This window comes from Clupea harengus, chromosome 24, assembly GCF_900700415.2.
Source record: "Clupea harengus chromosome 24, Ch_v2.0.2, whole genome shotgun sequence".
In the NCBI taxonomy this organism is placed as follows: Eukaryota; Metazoa; Chordata; class Actinopteri; order Clupeiformes; family Clupeidae; genus Clupea; species Clupea harengus.
This window is the reverse complement of record NC_045175.1, coordinates 5432239-5447083: the sequence shown is the minus strand read 5'-3', so window position 1 is coordinate 5447083 and position 14845 is coordinate 5432239. Positions and strand designations below refer to the sequence as shown.

General features: G+C 42.0%; 2 protein-coding genes across 3 annotated transcripts; both read left to right on the top strand.

Annotated features, from left to right (window-relative positions):
- The first annotated feature begins 220 nt into the window (after window positions 1-220).
- Window positions 221-2985, top strand: LOC122128727 (serum amyloid P-component-like). Its single transcript, XM_042703413.1, has 3 exons — window positions 221-265; window positions 1886-1983; window positions 2228-2985. Exons 1-3 carry the CDS (start codon window positions 221-223, stop codon window positions 2859-2861), a joined length of 777 nt encoding a protein of 258 aa, XP_042559347.1. The 3' UTR covers window positions 2862-2985.
- Window positions 2986-3151: 166 nt separating this feature from the next.
- Window positions 3152-14768, top strand: LOC116219150 (ERO1-like protein beta). Of its 2 annotated transcripts, none has more exons than XM_031562147.2 (5): window positions 3152-3938; window positions 6226-6345; window positions 9081-9164; window positions 11737-11778; window positions 14538-14761. In XM_031562147.2, the coding sequence occupies exons 1-5, from the start codon at window positions 3771-3773 to the stop codon at window positions 14625-14627; spliced, it is 504 nt and encodes a 167-aa protein (XP_031418007.1). In that variant the 5' UTR covers window positions 3152-3770; the 3' UTR covers window positions 14628-14761. The 2 variants fall into 2 exon arrangements, with proteins under 2 accessions (XP_031418007.1, XP_031418008.1); XM_031562148.2 differs by lacking the exon at window positions 3152-3938 and adding an exon at window positions 4576-5236 and having other exon boundaries at window positions 14538-14768.
- Window positions 14769-14845: the final 77 nt, after the last annotated feature.

Genomic DNA, 14845 nt, shown 5'->3' with positions numbered 1-14845 from the left:
CTGAACAAACAATTTCTCAGAAGTAATAAAATTATTCAAGAAGGAAAAAAAGGCACGCAAGAGGCAAGACAAGGAAGTATTTTTCTCAGCCATGTACCAGTAGGTTGTTTACGTGAAAGTCTCATCACAGCCTACCTGTGTTCTACTCCTAATCTGATAATACCATTAACCTTTGTTCTGGCCTTCAAAATACATACTAATCCACGTGTGTATTGATGATATGACCCCCCATAAGTCTAGAATCTCGTCCTCGGTCACGAACAAGGTGCGTTTAACCAAAATGATGCGCTGATCGGACAGTTCACGGACGAGCACATGTGGGAGTGATTTCGCCGTACGAGATCAGGAAGAGAATTTGATAAATTGGCAACCAGTTGAGTATACCACTTATGGGAATGTGATAGAGGAGAATCAGATAAAGGAAAACATCCAACAGGACTGTTAACCTTATTGAAACATGTATGCAAAATGATGCATGCAGCTGTTTTTTTCAATCCACTGGTACCCTTTAGACAGAGGATAAATATGGGAATAGATTACCAATAATACGAGTAATTCTGATGATTGTTGTATGATTTCTGCGCTTGCTTTATGTTTGTTGAATAAAAGCGGCACTCATCCAAAAAGCCTGAATATCCATTGCACCGTCATTTTACTTCAGCGTTATACCAATGTTGTAACTTGTTATTCTATGACTTACATGGAAACAGTGAGTGTGACCTTTCATGCCCAGGCTATAAACATTCAGCGTTACCCAGAGTCGGGTACACTCCTGATAAGCCAAGTTTACAATCTTGCAAAAGGCTAAATACGTGAAAACTACACGTGACTGTACACATGGGTTCCGTTTCGACCTATTTTACTGTCAATACTGCCAAAGATCTGTGGAGATTTCAGCTCTCAATTAACCTCTGTATTAGCTCTCATATATATATATGTATATATATATATATAATATACTGTATATATAAAGGCTTGAATGTAAGGGTCAAGCACATACCTAGATACAGCACAAGTTCTGGGGCCGGAACAATCACCTTATAGGGAAAGGCCCAGGGAAAAGGAAGTAGAATAGTTCATGTGACCCTATCTCAACTTCGGCCCTTGGTGATGAAGATTCCCGTTAGAGAAAATATGATAATGACACTTATGTGGACAAGCAGGGGAGGAGGAAGAAGTTTTTGAAAACAGAGCAGGCACAAGAAGTTGAAAAAGGTTCGTGTCTGACCCTGGGCTGGGATCCAGGATAGCAAGTTTTAGTAAAAAAAAAACCTGAAGGATCAAAACAATAGAATCATTCCTGACCTTGACAAGGCGGGGGACATAGCTATACATATGCAGTCATGTAGTGATGTTTGGTTTTGGTAAAGGCTGAAGATGGGAGAGAAATGCATAAAGAGAGACTGCTTGCACTTGTGCTTCAGTTGCTTCATGATCCAACTCAGTTTGTTGCACTCTGCTCTCGACCAATAAACCTCACAGACTTGACACTTGAATTTATTATTGAGATTGAAAATTCAGATCATTGGCCTCTGGTTGCTTTACAATGGCACCAGATGGGCATTTTGAACAGATTTTGAAATCCATTCAAAACAGAAGTTACCTGAAGTGAATGTAATGACGATGAAATATATCTGTGGGTGTTCTTGTGGGGGGAGATAAATATCGCAACCTTATTATATCTGTAGCATACGTGTACTGTAGCAAAGGATATCTACTTATCAGTATAATCTAAACAGGCTAATTCAGGTCAGTTAACCTCATAAAACAATTAAAGTCAAAACAACACATTCATGTCCAACACATGTTTTGCTTTTGTGAGAAGATGATAAGATTGACTCTAAAACCAGATAAGGAATTAAATATAAGCTGCATGGATTGACAGAACCATAACTGCTCTTTCTGCACTGAATTAAGAGTCAGAGATGATGAAACTGGCAATTATTTGTCTAATGATCTCAGGCTGCTATGCTGTTCCACAGGGTAGGTAGATTATTTAAATGTTCTTTGTAACATGTAAAATGCAGTATGATATGTATTTGGTCAAAAAGAAAAATGTGTATACAGATATAACAAAAATAATGTAATTGCTGAGGAACAATGAAAATAATATATTAAGTAATAATATATTTCCTTCAAAATAACGTGATTGTGGTGGACGTGGGTTGTTCTATGAACTTGTTTTAATGCTGAAATGCTGAAAAAAAAACTGTTATGTTGCATCCAGACATGTCGGGGAAGTGATCATCTTCCCAGTGGAATCCAACACTGCCCACGTGAAAGTGACTCCTGCGCTCAACAAGATATTCTTCTCTGTGACAGTGTGTCTGAGGTTCCTCTCAGACTACAACAAGGAACAGGCTCCGTTTTCTTTGGCCACTCCATCACACGCTGACGGCTTTGTATTCTTCAGAGGGGATGGTAGGTATAGGCTGTACATCGGAGACAAGGGCGTCTTCTTCTACGGTCTGCCGACTGGGCTGAACCAGTGGCACTCCGTCTGCGTGACCTGGGACAGTGGCACAGGTCTGGCTCAGATTTGGGTGAATGGAAGACCGAGCGCGAGAAAAGCGCTTCAGGCTGGCGCGTCGATCGCAGGAACCCCAAGCATCATGCTCGGTCAAGACCAAGACGCGTACGCGGGTGGATTTCACGTGTATGACGCATTTTATGGACACGTTACTGATGTTCACATGTGGGACACCGTGCTTTCTCCCAGCGAAATTAAGGACTATATGAAATGTGTAATTTCAAGGCCAGGCAATGTTGTCGACTGGACTAACATGGAGTATTCTAAGCATGGTTACGTGATTGTTGAGCCGAAGCAAACCCTAACCTGCCCCGATTCAGAAGTAGCCTAACCAAGCCCACTTCAAAGGCTGGCTGTCAAGTCACTGAGTATTCAAAAACTGACTCTGATTCTTCCAATGTATATAACTATTTAGCAGGCTTGTGTTCTTGAATTAAATGTTGAAGGGAAAACAATTATTTGAAAGTAGCCCATTTTTAACTGTGTGTTCATAAGGTCATCTTCACTAAAAGTTGGTTTAACAATCTTTCCCTGTCACTGTAGTTTTTGTGATATTGTAAGAATTTAAGAGTGATCTTTGTGATCTTGTAGGCTATTTTTGTATTTAAAAGCAAGAGAACATTACATTATACACCAAATAGGCCTAGCCTAATTGAAGATCGGCACATACACTTTTGTCTTTCAGTACCCTAATAACGTGCAAAAAACTTGTAGTCCTAGATTAAAGCAGAAACACTAAACACTAAAGCAGAAAAGGCATGTTTCAGTAAAAAGGTCGTGATTAAATTCTGCGACACAACATACAAAGTGCAATATTAACTTAAGAACAGTGGAGGGAGCTATTGTACACTATTTGTCACATCTTGTTGGTCACGCGAACAAATAACTCTGCGCTTGCCGTAACATGGACTGTACGGATGTTGATAGACTTGCGTACATTTGTGTGAATGATATAACCGTGGAAGCAAGACCGTACAACTATTGTTAATGTTTTCAGGCATATTCGTATTTTCATTTGGAAATAGATCAATATTTCCGAACACCAGAATCTAAATGACGGAATTCAACAGAGTAGTTTAGCCCAAGCAACTGTAAAGACGTAAGAGTTCTTGTCTTTAGCACTGGCTAGCCAGGTATAGCCAGCTAACGTGAGTTAAACCATTAGTTAGAAGTCTGTGGTTCAGTTTGTCATTTGTATTTATATTTAACGTGACGGTTACGCGCTTTCTGTGCATCAGTAATGTTAAAAGTCACAGTTTGGAACGCAGGACTGGTTGTTTTACTGTGGCTACTCCTTGGAGATTTTGTTGTGGGGTGGTTTCACTACAACATTATAAGCAACACGCCACAGAACCATCATTCCGAGAAAAGTGCATCCGACAACGAAGAGCAAAGCTGTTTTTGCCACGTAAGTTATGCTCTGTGGCAGACACAGAACACGTGTCTGTATGTGTATTCTATACTTAAACAGAATATGTCAGATGTTTTGATATTAGAGGGGTTGAAGCCAGTAGGATGGGTGGCTTGCTAGCTAGCCACAGTCTTCTCGCATTTTCCACTGTCACCTTCATTTGACGTAATTTTCATGGTCTACATTCCTGGTTGACTTAGACAGGCTCTGTTAATAGCCAGGTAGCTTAGTTTAGTTGTAATGATGTGCGTTCTTATGAAACAAAAACCTCTTTAGTCACTGTAGGATGTAGGATAACAGCTTTGAGCTTTTTCAGCAAGCATTCACTGCCATTATTAAAACTAACGTGTACTTTTTCATGGATATAAATCATCAGCTACGTGCATATTCTATCTCTTGGCCTGTCACACTAAACTGTAGAACGACATGTAGAGCAGACCGCTTAACTTTGAACTGAATATTTACACGAGATGTTTAAATCCGTTCCTTGTTTTTTGAGTGTTACACCACAAGGAGTTTTAACACTTTAAATTGATAGCTAAATGTAGGCTATTTGATGACCGGAAGAAGACAATTGCTACTCTTTTAAAAGAGTATCTTAAACCATGTTACTGTAACATGTTAAACATGTTACTGTGTTATGTAGCCTAATGTTACCTACAATTGGTTATTTTAATATTTGCTCTCATAATACTTGCTTGTTTTATCGATCTCAAATGCGAAACATCTTAACATTGCACCCCTTGTAGTTGTAAATCGTGGTCTAGCCTGATTGGACCAAGGGGATATCGTATTACCCATGACCACGGGGTGTGTAGTCCTGTACACTGAACTCAAACGGGCGTGGCCATTGCAGTTTACTAGAACAAAAACTACAAGTCACGGAGATCGGGGGCGGGTTCAGAACTGGCATGATGATTACAAACGTGCATCTTTGTTTTGGAGGCGGCGCCTGTAGGGACAGAATGGGCACGAGGAAAAAGCAAGTGGCCCCAAAGTGACAGCTCATCCTCGTAGACCGTTTACCTCTGGCACGTCCTCACCCATGCCTCAAAGCCCCTCACTGGCTTCGCAATGCAAGGCATCAGCTACTAGTATAGCGAGACGTAGGCCTGTGTTTTGTAAGTTTGGTTTTCATGGGGACAGAGAGAGAGACTGGCAACAGAGTTTCTGAACTAACGGACTGAAGTCAAAAGCGGCAAAAGTTCCGTATTTACGACATGCCCGGAAATATCTGTAGCTCATGGACTACATCGTTACTGCACATCCTTTATTTTGGATTACTGCATGCTAAGGTTCGTTTCACAGCGGTAGCACGAGCTCCTCTTGCTTCGTAGCGGTGATGTGTAATTTAAAAGCCGAAGCCTCACAGAACGAATTGTAAATTGTTCCTAATAATGCTGTGTCTGTCTGTAGATCTCAGACTGGGATGTTGTGTGGTTATATTGTTCATTTTTAGATTTGTCTTTGATTTAAAATGAGACTTTCCAGACTTTGTTTTACTTTGAACTGTCCATATGACAGACCTGAAAACTTACTGTACACCATAACGTCCCAGAAGCCGTCTTTGGCCAAAAGGGACTTGAAGAATAACTTTTAACTTAGATATGTGTTTACTTATTTAGTTATTTTACCCCCTGACCTGTTGCATTGATTAAGGATTGAATAATTTATGCAGTTGTCTGGTCTCACATGTCAGGCAGGTATTCTGCCCAGCGCGTTCCCTTCCCAGCAGCTGGTCATGTCTAATGCAAATCTGAAGAACACACAAGGCTAAGGCTTGACAGTGCATTTATACCTGTAGTAATTTATTTAGTAGCCATTGTTTTCCAATTTGACTTAAAACATTTCACAGATAGCTGTTAGCACCAGTCGAGCTATAGGAACAATTTTGGATGTCAGTGGAAAATTATTGCTTTTTTATTCTTTTCGAGTGTGTCAGCTTCACTTGATCTGAATGTAAAACATGAGGCATAGCCTAGCACAGGGGGTTCGGCACCATATGGGATGTCAACTAGTTGCCAGGTGGCCTGTTGTGGACCAGGTCAATAGTTATTTAACCTTTGTTTTATTTATAAGCCCTATGTATGTTTTGTGATGGAGTAGTTTACAGTATATTGATACTGAGGAAAACTTTTTACTTTTATAGTTTATCTTTTGAAGGTGTATATTTGTAATTTTTTTTTTTACCAAAGTCCTGTCTCTAAGATTAGTTTGTAGAACTAGTTTTGAAGAGCTTTTTAAATGTAACACCTCAGTATTCCTCTGTCCCAAACTCATTCAGTTGACTGGCGTTCTGGATGACTGCTTCTGCGACATCGAGAGCATCGATGCCTTCAACAACTTCAAGCTCTACCCCCTCATAAGGAAACTCACAGAGAAGGACTTCTTCAGGTATTACAGGGTGAGTTCGCCTCTTCTGCCTGAAGGACAAGATGGCAGCCAGGTCTCATTCAAATCCCATAGCATATTGCGAATGGGGTGTCTTAACTTTTCAATTTCTGGCCCAACAAGTTTAACTAGAAACCCAGTCTTATGTCACTTAAAGTGACTTGACGAATAGCATTGTGTATCACCTGTGTTAGTTTTGCTTGTCAGTGGGGTGCACTCTCGGGATGCAAGGACAATGCCTGATGCCATTTCATAAGCAACAACTAGTTCCGTAGAACAAGTTGTGCCGTCAACATCCAGCCACATGATTGGTGTTCAGTGACTCACCTTATATAGTACAATCCAGATTAAACTAAACTACTTTATTGCTATTATTTCAATCCTACTTCAAGTTTTTTACACTGTGACTCAGACACACTTGAGAATAATTGGTGCTTCAAGTGTTTTTGCAAGGTTCCAGTAAAACCTCATTGAGTGAATTACTCCTCACGGTCCTCTTGCCGTCTGTTAGTGTTTGTGCTCAAATACACTCTGGTGTTCGTACACACTGTTGGCTCAGTAGATGGGAAACGTACATAGTGGCTCGGACTGAGATAAAGACAATTCCGGCCAATCGGCATGTTACTTTGGGAACACGGAAGGGAGAGGAGTTAATTGATTGACTGTTAAGCTCAAATATGAACAATCTTTCGCCAGAATCGGCAACTCTACCTTTAAGGACTGTTATGTTAGCTGATGTTGCTATTTAGAGTTTGAGCGGAGGCCATTTTCCCCCACTGTACTCCTCAGCCAATGCAAATGAGTGTTTGATGCCCAGCCTGTGTGTTCATTTGCATGTGTGGTTGACGTGTAGCTTTGGGCACCATGTGGTGTAGCCGTTGGGTACAACCTGAGGAATGAATGACGTTCAGCTGGACAATACTGTAGTTTTACTCCATGTCTGGTGTATATGTTTTTGTTTTCTTTAACCTCCATCATAATGGGTGCTGGAGGAAAGAGATAACACATAGCATGCACATAGCATTAATATTTAATATTTCAAAATCAGGAAATCATGTTTTGTTTTTTTTCAAACCATAACACAAGATTTGGTTAAACCATCAGCGACTCCAGTCTCCACCGGGGCAGGTGTCCATGTCAATAAACAAACAAACAAACAATACCTCTATTGTGTGTCACAGACATGAGCCTAGTGTGACCTTTGTTTGCATTTACATTTAGGTTTGAATTGTATGTAAATCCCGACCAAGACCACGTAATGTTTTATTACAAGTTTCAAATTTGGAGAGACAAATTTTCAAGGACAGCATGAATAGGGTATGTTTTGTTTACCTGTCAGGAATAAACATTATTAAATATTAGCAATGAACTGGAGCTGTTAAAGCAGCTCTGTGGAGTTTTGGTCTAAAACTAGTGAGTTAACAGCCTAAAAAGCATGCAGAAACCTTGCAAACAACACCAACAGTCCTGCTGGTACTGACAAATGCTTGCTAACATGCTAACTGGTGTCTTTTGGCGATATTGTTGGCGTGTTGTGCTGAGAAGGCGTTTTCCGAAGTTTTCTGTGGGGTGTTAGTGCACAGCCTGGGTGGCTAGTGGGACTATTAGTGCACAGCCTGGGTGGCTAGTGGGACGACTTAGTGCACAGCCTGGATGGCTAGTGGGGATGACAGGGTTATCTGTCGTTCACTTGATCATATCTCATATGCCATCAAAATGAGCTGGAAGAGCATACCAGATCAAGTTACCAATAAAACAAACCTCAAAAAGTGGCAATTGTGTTGCTTTAAGAAGTGAAGGTGGGTAAAGTAGCACAGAAAATCGATTAAAATGAGACAAGTAGTCTGTCACACACCTCACGTTATTAAGGGCTTATTATGCAGGTTTTTAGTTGTATTTTATTTTTAAGTAACATCCTAGAATTGTTATGTGGTCATGTGAAGAACTAATAACTACACCTGTCATTCTCACTAGCTGTCTAAGCTGTTAACCTGCTAGCTGTTAATAATTATTTGTGTTAACACACTGTTAGCATATATGCAATACAAAAGTGAACATATATGTATGGGATGTTAAGTCCTTTGTGCTTCTATGCTTCATAAGTGGCATATTAATACAGTTATTATTATTATTTTTAATACTATTATTGTTATCTAGTTAGGTTTAGTTAGTGCCAGCTGTGCTGCTTTGGTCATGGCAAGCCATGTTGGCTGTTACCTTGTAAGTTTGTTAGGTTTAGACAAAAAAGAAAAACACCCTCCTTACAGCTCGCTGCTTTAAACAAGCGACCTGTCATGCATAACCGGAGAGCTCTCTAGTGTTGAGTCGAGATGGGGGGGTGGGGAGGCTGATGTGGCAGTTCTTGTTATGATGTGGCAGAGCACAGGAAAGAGCACATGCTCTCGAGAGTGATAAGGGGCACGGAAGCCACCTCAGGAAACATGTAATGAGTTTCCCTGAGAAAGAAAACCACTCCGCCATTTTGAAACTCGGTCTGTGTAAAGGTCGACTAATCTGATTTTTTTTAAGTCATTACTAGTCTGTCTGTCTGTCTGTCTTTGTGCATGTGTTTTTGTGTGTGTGTCTGTCTGTCTGTGTGCACGTGTTTTTGTGTGTCTGTCTGTTTGTCTGGTGTCTGTCCGTGTGTCTATCTGTGTTCATGTGTTTTTGTGTGTGTTTCCTCTCGCACACTGCCTGTCTGTGAAGTAATCACTCCTCCTTCCTCTTCCCCTCCTCCCGTCTCTGCAGGTGAACCTGAAGCGTCCATGTCCCTTCTGGGCGGAGGATGGCCAGTGCTCCATCAAAGACTGCCACGTGGAGCCCTGCCCGGAGGTCAGTCTCCCTCACTCTCTCTTACAACCCCCACTCTCCCTCACTCTCCCTCACACTCCCACTTACTCCTCCTCACCTATCTCTCTGTCTCTCTCTCTCTCTTTATGTCTCTCTCTCTCTCTCTCTCTCTCTCTCTTTATGTCTCTCTCTCTCTCTCTCTCTCTCTGTCTGTCTGTCTGTCTGTGTCTGTCTGTCTGTCTCTCTCTCTCTGTCTGTCTCTCTGTCTCTCTCTCTCTCTGTATCTCTCTCTCTCTCTCTCTCTCTCTCTCTGTCTGTCTCTCTTTCTCTTTCTCTCTGCCTCACTCACTCACTCAGTCAGTCACACTCTCATTCACCTGCACTGATACACATAATTAATACAAACACATATACACACCACTACACAAACACTCACACACAGACATTGCATGAGTACACACAGGCATGCATGTAGGTCACATGTCACATGTGTTGGTGTGTGTGTGTGTGTGTGTGTGTGTGTGTGTGTGAAAATATATATATATATATATATGTTAGAGCTGTGAAAAATAACGCGTTAACGCGTTATGATTAAATTACAGGATTAATGCGTTATTTTTTTTTAACGCATTTAACTCATGCACAGAATGAGCTTCCAATATACCCACAATTCCACCCAATCTGCACTAGTCGCCGTTTCTAAAGCAGTCAGACGGCAGCTGCTATCCAAACAAACAAACAACATGGATAATTCTGATGAACCTGAGGACTTTCTGGATGGGAAGTTCGTGTTCCAAAAAAACAAAGATGGAACATTCAATAAAACCAAAGTGATATGTACACTCTGCGGTAAGACGTTTTCGTTTCACCGTAGCAAATGCGTTGGTCGGCGAGGGGAGTTCAAGTGGAATGCGCCAAACCACCCTCACTTAACAACGTAGGCCTCTGACTAAATCTGCCTGTGACAAGTTGACTAGCACTGTTGCCAAATGGATTGCAAAAAGCTGTAGACCGATTAATATTGTTGAGGACGAGGGGTTCACCGAAGTTTTGCGAGTGGCAACGGAGAACTCGAGTATCAAAGCACCGCAAAGAAGCACAATAATGACAAAAATCCACAAGCTGTATGAAGCTGAAAAGAAAAAAAAGGAAAATGACTTGGCTGCAACGAAACACGTGGCGCTGACAGGGGATCACTGGACCTCTGTGAATAACGATAACTACCTGGGTGTAACTGCACATCTAATCACCAACGAATGGAAGTTAACACTAACGTGCATGAAAACAGAAGAGCGCCACTTTGCAGAGGCATGTACAGAACAGTTCCAAACTGTTGCAAGCAATTGGGCAATTGAAGACAAAACGACCACTAGGGCCTTTAGAGGCATTAGATTGTGTCATGGTGTGGTTAATGGTTGTTTGACAAAAAAGAGAAACATTTTCAACCATCCTATAAAAACAATGGCTAAGAAGCCCAAATCATTTCTGTTTGATTTAAAAAGAAAAGAAAAATGTTTTATTCAACCATACAATGGGTAAGAAGCCCAAATTCTGTTTAGGATGAAGATTATATTAATGTTCCATATGGAATAGCAAAGATAACTGCTAAAGAACTGCTGAGTTGCAGCACCATTGTTTTTTTTTATGAATAAAAAAAGAAAACATGTTAAATGTATATATCCGTCTTTTGTCATAAATCTTTTTGTTCTCACAAAAAGATACAGAGAAAATTGGTAATATGTGATTAATCATGATTAATCCACAGAAACCTGTGATTAATTTGATACAAATTTGTAATCATTTCACAGCCCTAATATATATATATATATATATATATATATATAAAAACCATCACATGTGTCCAGTCCCACATTCTATTTCTACCTACACTATCTATGAAGCCTATACTTTGTCAGCAAATCAAGAGTAACCTCACCTCTCCTGCCACACCGCTTTTTGACCAACAGGGAATGGGTTCTTGACCCGGTTCCGTTCAGGATTCTTTGAACCTCTGAGCCAGCCTGCGTCTCCACCAGTTTTTAGCGGAACCATTGTGATCAAGGCTGCGTCACTCAGGGTGTTGATGTAAACAGTAAACAGTAGTAGCAAGATGGTGGATCGCATTGATTACCACCAAGCTTTTGTTTATTATTATTTTCTGAAGATTGCTGCGTTCTGGTTCCTCTCCAAACTATAAAATGACACGTCCACTGATGTCATCACAGTTCAAGCTGGACCCAACATCTCAGACTCCGAACCTATTTATTTTTGGTCGAAATGCTCCGAACGGTTTAAAGATTTGGTGCTCAAACCAGAACGGAACCCGTTCCCTGTTGGCGGAAAAGGGGCAACAGTGAATCCAGGTGCTGGGGTCGTTAGCTGTGTCGCATGTTACAACCTACTCACACACAAGTTCCCTAAACAAGTACTCACTGGACTGCGTGTTCTATGCCGCAAATTGCCCCAGTCACATCCCCCCCCCCCTGTGACACTAGTTATATTGTACCTAGAGACTAGGCGGGGTAGTCCAGCGGGAGCTAGAGGGGTGTTCTGGGAGTCCTCAGGAGACCTGGAGTTGATGATGACCCGCTGCTATTTCTGTCTCTCCCCACAGAGCAGGATCCCGGTGGGCATTAAGTCGGGCAACTACAACAAGGTAAGACCCACAGTTGTGTGTGTGTGTGTGTGTGTGTGTGTGTGTTAGTAAGACCCACAGTCGTCGCTGGTGAGGGAAGGATCTCAGAGAAATATGCCAAATTTAAGAACATGTAACTGTTCCTGATGACTTTCCTGTGGTATATTTCATTCCTGTCAGAGTATATTCAGCACTTAAATAAATAAGTATTTTATATATATATATATATATATATATATATATATAAAGTAAAAAATATAATATATAATAACTACTACTATGGTTTTTGACTTTTTCTAAATAATAATAATAATAATAATAATAGTAGTAATAATAATATGTTTTTGTCATTGCTATTAATAAATGTGTGCTTTACATTTAACAAAGAATGTATTGAGACCGACAAGCTCCATATAAGGTGTGTGTGCACTTTCTCGTGCTCCCTATACTGGCTTTAAAGGGGTCCAGCATGCCCTTGGACATAGTGCACTGCAATGGCAGTGATGTAGCACTTTAGAGAGCGTGGACAGCCAGTCTTCCCTGTAAACAGTGGTTAGTGGTGGCTGCCAGTGGTTAAAAAGGGAGAAGTGGAAGAGGCACAACTACAGTTTTTTAGTTACAGTAACATCCATAGTTTGAGGTGAGAGGGTCATCCCAAAACGTGGCAAGCATTCCACTACCATAGCTGGTGCAAGTATGAGGGAACACAGTACCTCGTTTCTTTTCTTAAAAAAATAAAAAATACCACGGCCTCGTCAACCAAGATGTCCTCAGGGGGCGTCAGGACACAGTGGTGTTGTGTGTGTGTGTGTGTGTGTGTGTCTCTCTCTCTCTCTCTCTGTGTGTGTGTGTGTGTGTGTGTGTGTGTGTGTCTCTCTTTCTGTGTGTGTGTGTGTGTGTGTGTGTGTTAGTGTTCCCTGAGGTACTAAGAGCCTGAGAGAGAAAGACAGAAAGAAAGAGAGTAACAGAGAGAAAGAGAGAGGGGGGTTGCTGGTCCCTTGGTTATGAAGTTGAGTGGTTGGGACAGAAATAGCAAACTAGAGAGAGAGAGAGAGAGAGAGAGAGATAGAGAGTGGATGTGTGTGTGAGTGAGAGAGTTTGTGTGTGTGTGTGTGAGAGAGTGCGTGTGCAAGTGTGTATGAGAGTGTGTGTGTGTGTGCGCGAGTGTGTGTGTGTGTGTGTGTGTGCACTGCTTCTGTTTGTTTTAGTCCCGGCTGCTGTGGCTAATGGAGCTTACGCTAACCCCCCCTCCAACCCCGCCGACCGCGCACCCTCATTTCTAGAACATTCTCCCAGGCCTGCTGCGTCATCAATTAAAGTCAGCCTCTGACAAGTCTGAAGTTTCTCCCTTCTTCCTCTCTTTCTTTCTCTGTCTCCCTCTCCCCTCTTCCTCACTCTCTTTCTGTCTCTCTCTGTCTCTCTCTTTCTCTGTCTGTATCGTTTTGTGCTTTGTGTCTTTCTCTTTAGTGGTTGTCCACGTCCCCTCATATTCTCTCTCTTTCTTTCTCTCCCTCTCTCTCTCATGTTCCATACTCCATCTCTCTCCATTTTCCCCTCCATCCCTCACTCGCTCTTTTATTTCTCTCTCACTCTTTCCTTTCAACCCTCCCCTGGTCTCTCCTGGGTTCTCTCTCTCCGCTCTCTCTTTCCTCTTTTCCCCTTCTCCCTCTCCTGCCATCATGCGAAAGATGGTGAGCAGTAGGCTAGCTCTCGCTCCTCAACTAAGAACTATTTTTAATTTGTCCTCCTCTCTTCCTTTTTTTTATCACTCTTTCTCCGTCCATCCCTCACTCACTTTGTCTCTCTTTCCCCCCCCCCTCTTTAATACTCTATCTCTCTCTCTCTCTCTCTTTCTTTCTTTTCCTCCCTCTCCTCTCTTCTCTCCTCCTAACCTCCTTTAAAGGGGGGCATTGGTGAGCAGCAGGCTACCTTTAATACACTCTCTTTCTTTTCCTCCCTCTCCTCTCTTCTCCTCTCCTCCTCCCCTCCTTTAAAGGGGGGCAGTGGTGAGCAGCAGGCTACATTTTCCCTCCATCCCTTGCTTCCTTTACTCTTCTCTCTTCTCTCTTTACCTCCTCTCTTTCTCACCCTTTCCTTTTCCCCCTGCCCTCCCTCTCTCTTTCTTTCCTCCCCTCTCCTCCCCTCCCCTCTTCCTCCCTGTTGTGAACGTGGTGAGCAGCCGGCTACATTTGGCCGCACTCCCTGTGTTTGCTTCTAATGTTGGGACATCGGGAACATCTGATTGCTCTCAAGGTCAAGTCCGCTGGCGTGCTGTTATTACACACGTCAGCACTCGTTATCTGCCTACTGCACGTGTTAACAGTGTTTATTACAAACGTTTAGTAGTAGTTGGTACATTACCTGAAATAGTCCATTGGTTTTGTTAACAGTGTTTATTACAAACGTTTAGTAGTAGTTGGTACATTACCTGAAATAGTCCATTTGTTTTGTTTCCCAGCGTTAGCTCACGTCCACATCCGCTCCTCTGTGAGATCTTTTTATTTTAGTCTTGCTTGAACCTACATACCTTATAGTTATAGACGGTATAGAGCCTGTTGGTTGAAATTGTTTTGAAAGCCCATTGCATTGCAGTGCGTTCATTAGTGCATATACACATCGCAATGCGTTCATTAGTGCACATACACATCGCAGGGATTGTTCACAGGGTTGCCCCAGACTTCGAGCATCGTAACAAAGGTGAGCGATCAACCAAACATTGATTATTTTCCTTTCTTTTTTCCTTTCGGTGGGTCTCTCCATCTCTCCCTTTGACACGGCAGTACTCCAAGGTGGTAAACACGGACCTGGGGGACCTGTCGGATTGTGAGCAGGCTCAGAATCTGGGCGCCATAAACAGCACGCTCAGGTAAAGAGGCACCACATTTGCACTGCACTCCGAGTCTCAGCTCAAGAGCCTTTCACCAACCCTTAGCTCCACACACACCTCACTGAATCAGACATCCTGTGTGGTGTCCTTACCCTAGAGAACCACATCACACTATGCTGTGCATAGCATTATATTGTTTGTTAGTTCTTTAGCTTCTTTCTGTTTGAGAATAAAAGGTTCTACTCGAAACTCCTGATTGAA

Excerpts from the sequence above, each read along its gene's own strand:
- LOC122128727 (XM_042703413.1), top strand. The coding sequence starts at position 221 with ATGACCCCCCATAAGTCTAGAATCTCGTCCTCGGTCACGAACAAG. Across the intron at positions 266-1,885 it reads CGTCCTCGGTCACGAACAAG|AACCATAACTGCTCTTTCTG; the intron begins GTGCGTTTAACC and ends ATGGATTGACAG. Across the intron at positions 1,984-2,227 it reads CTGCTATGCTGTTCCACAGG|ACATGTCGGGGAAGTGATCA; the intron begins GTAGGTAGATTA and ends TGTTGCATCCAG.
- LOC116219150 (XM_031562147.2), top strand. The coding sequence starts at position 3,771 with ATGTTAAAAGTCACAGTTTGGAACGCAGGACTGGTTGTTTTACTGTGG. Across the intron at positions 6,346-9,080 it reads ACTTCTTCAGGTATTACAGG|GTGAACCTGAAGCGTCCATG; the intron begins GTGAGTTCGCCT and ends CCGTCTCTGCAG. Across the intron at positions 11,779-14,537 it reads AGTCGGGCAACTACAACAAG|TACTCCAAGGTGGTAAACAC; the intron begins GTAAGACCCACA and ends TTGACACGGCAG.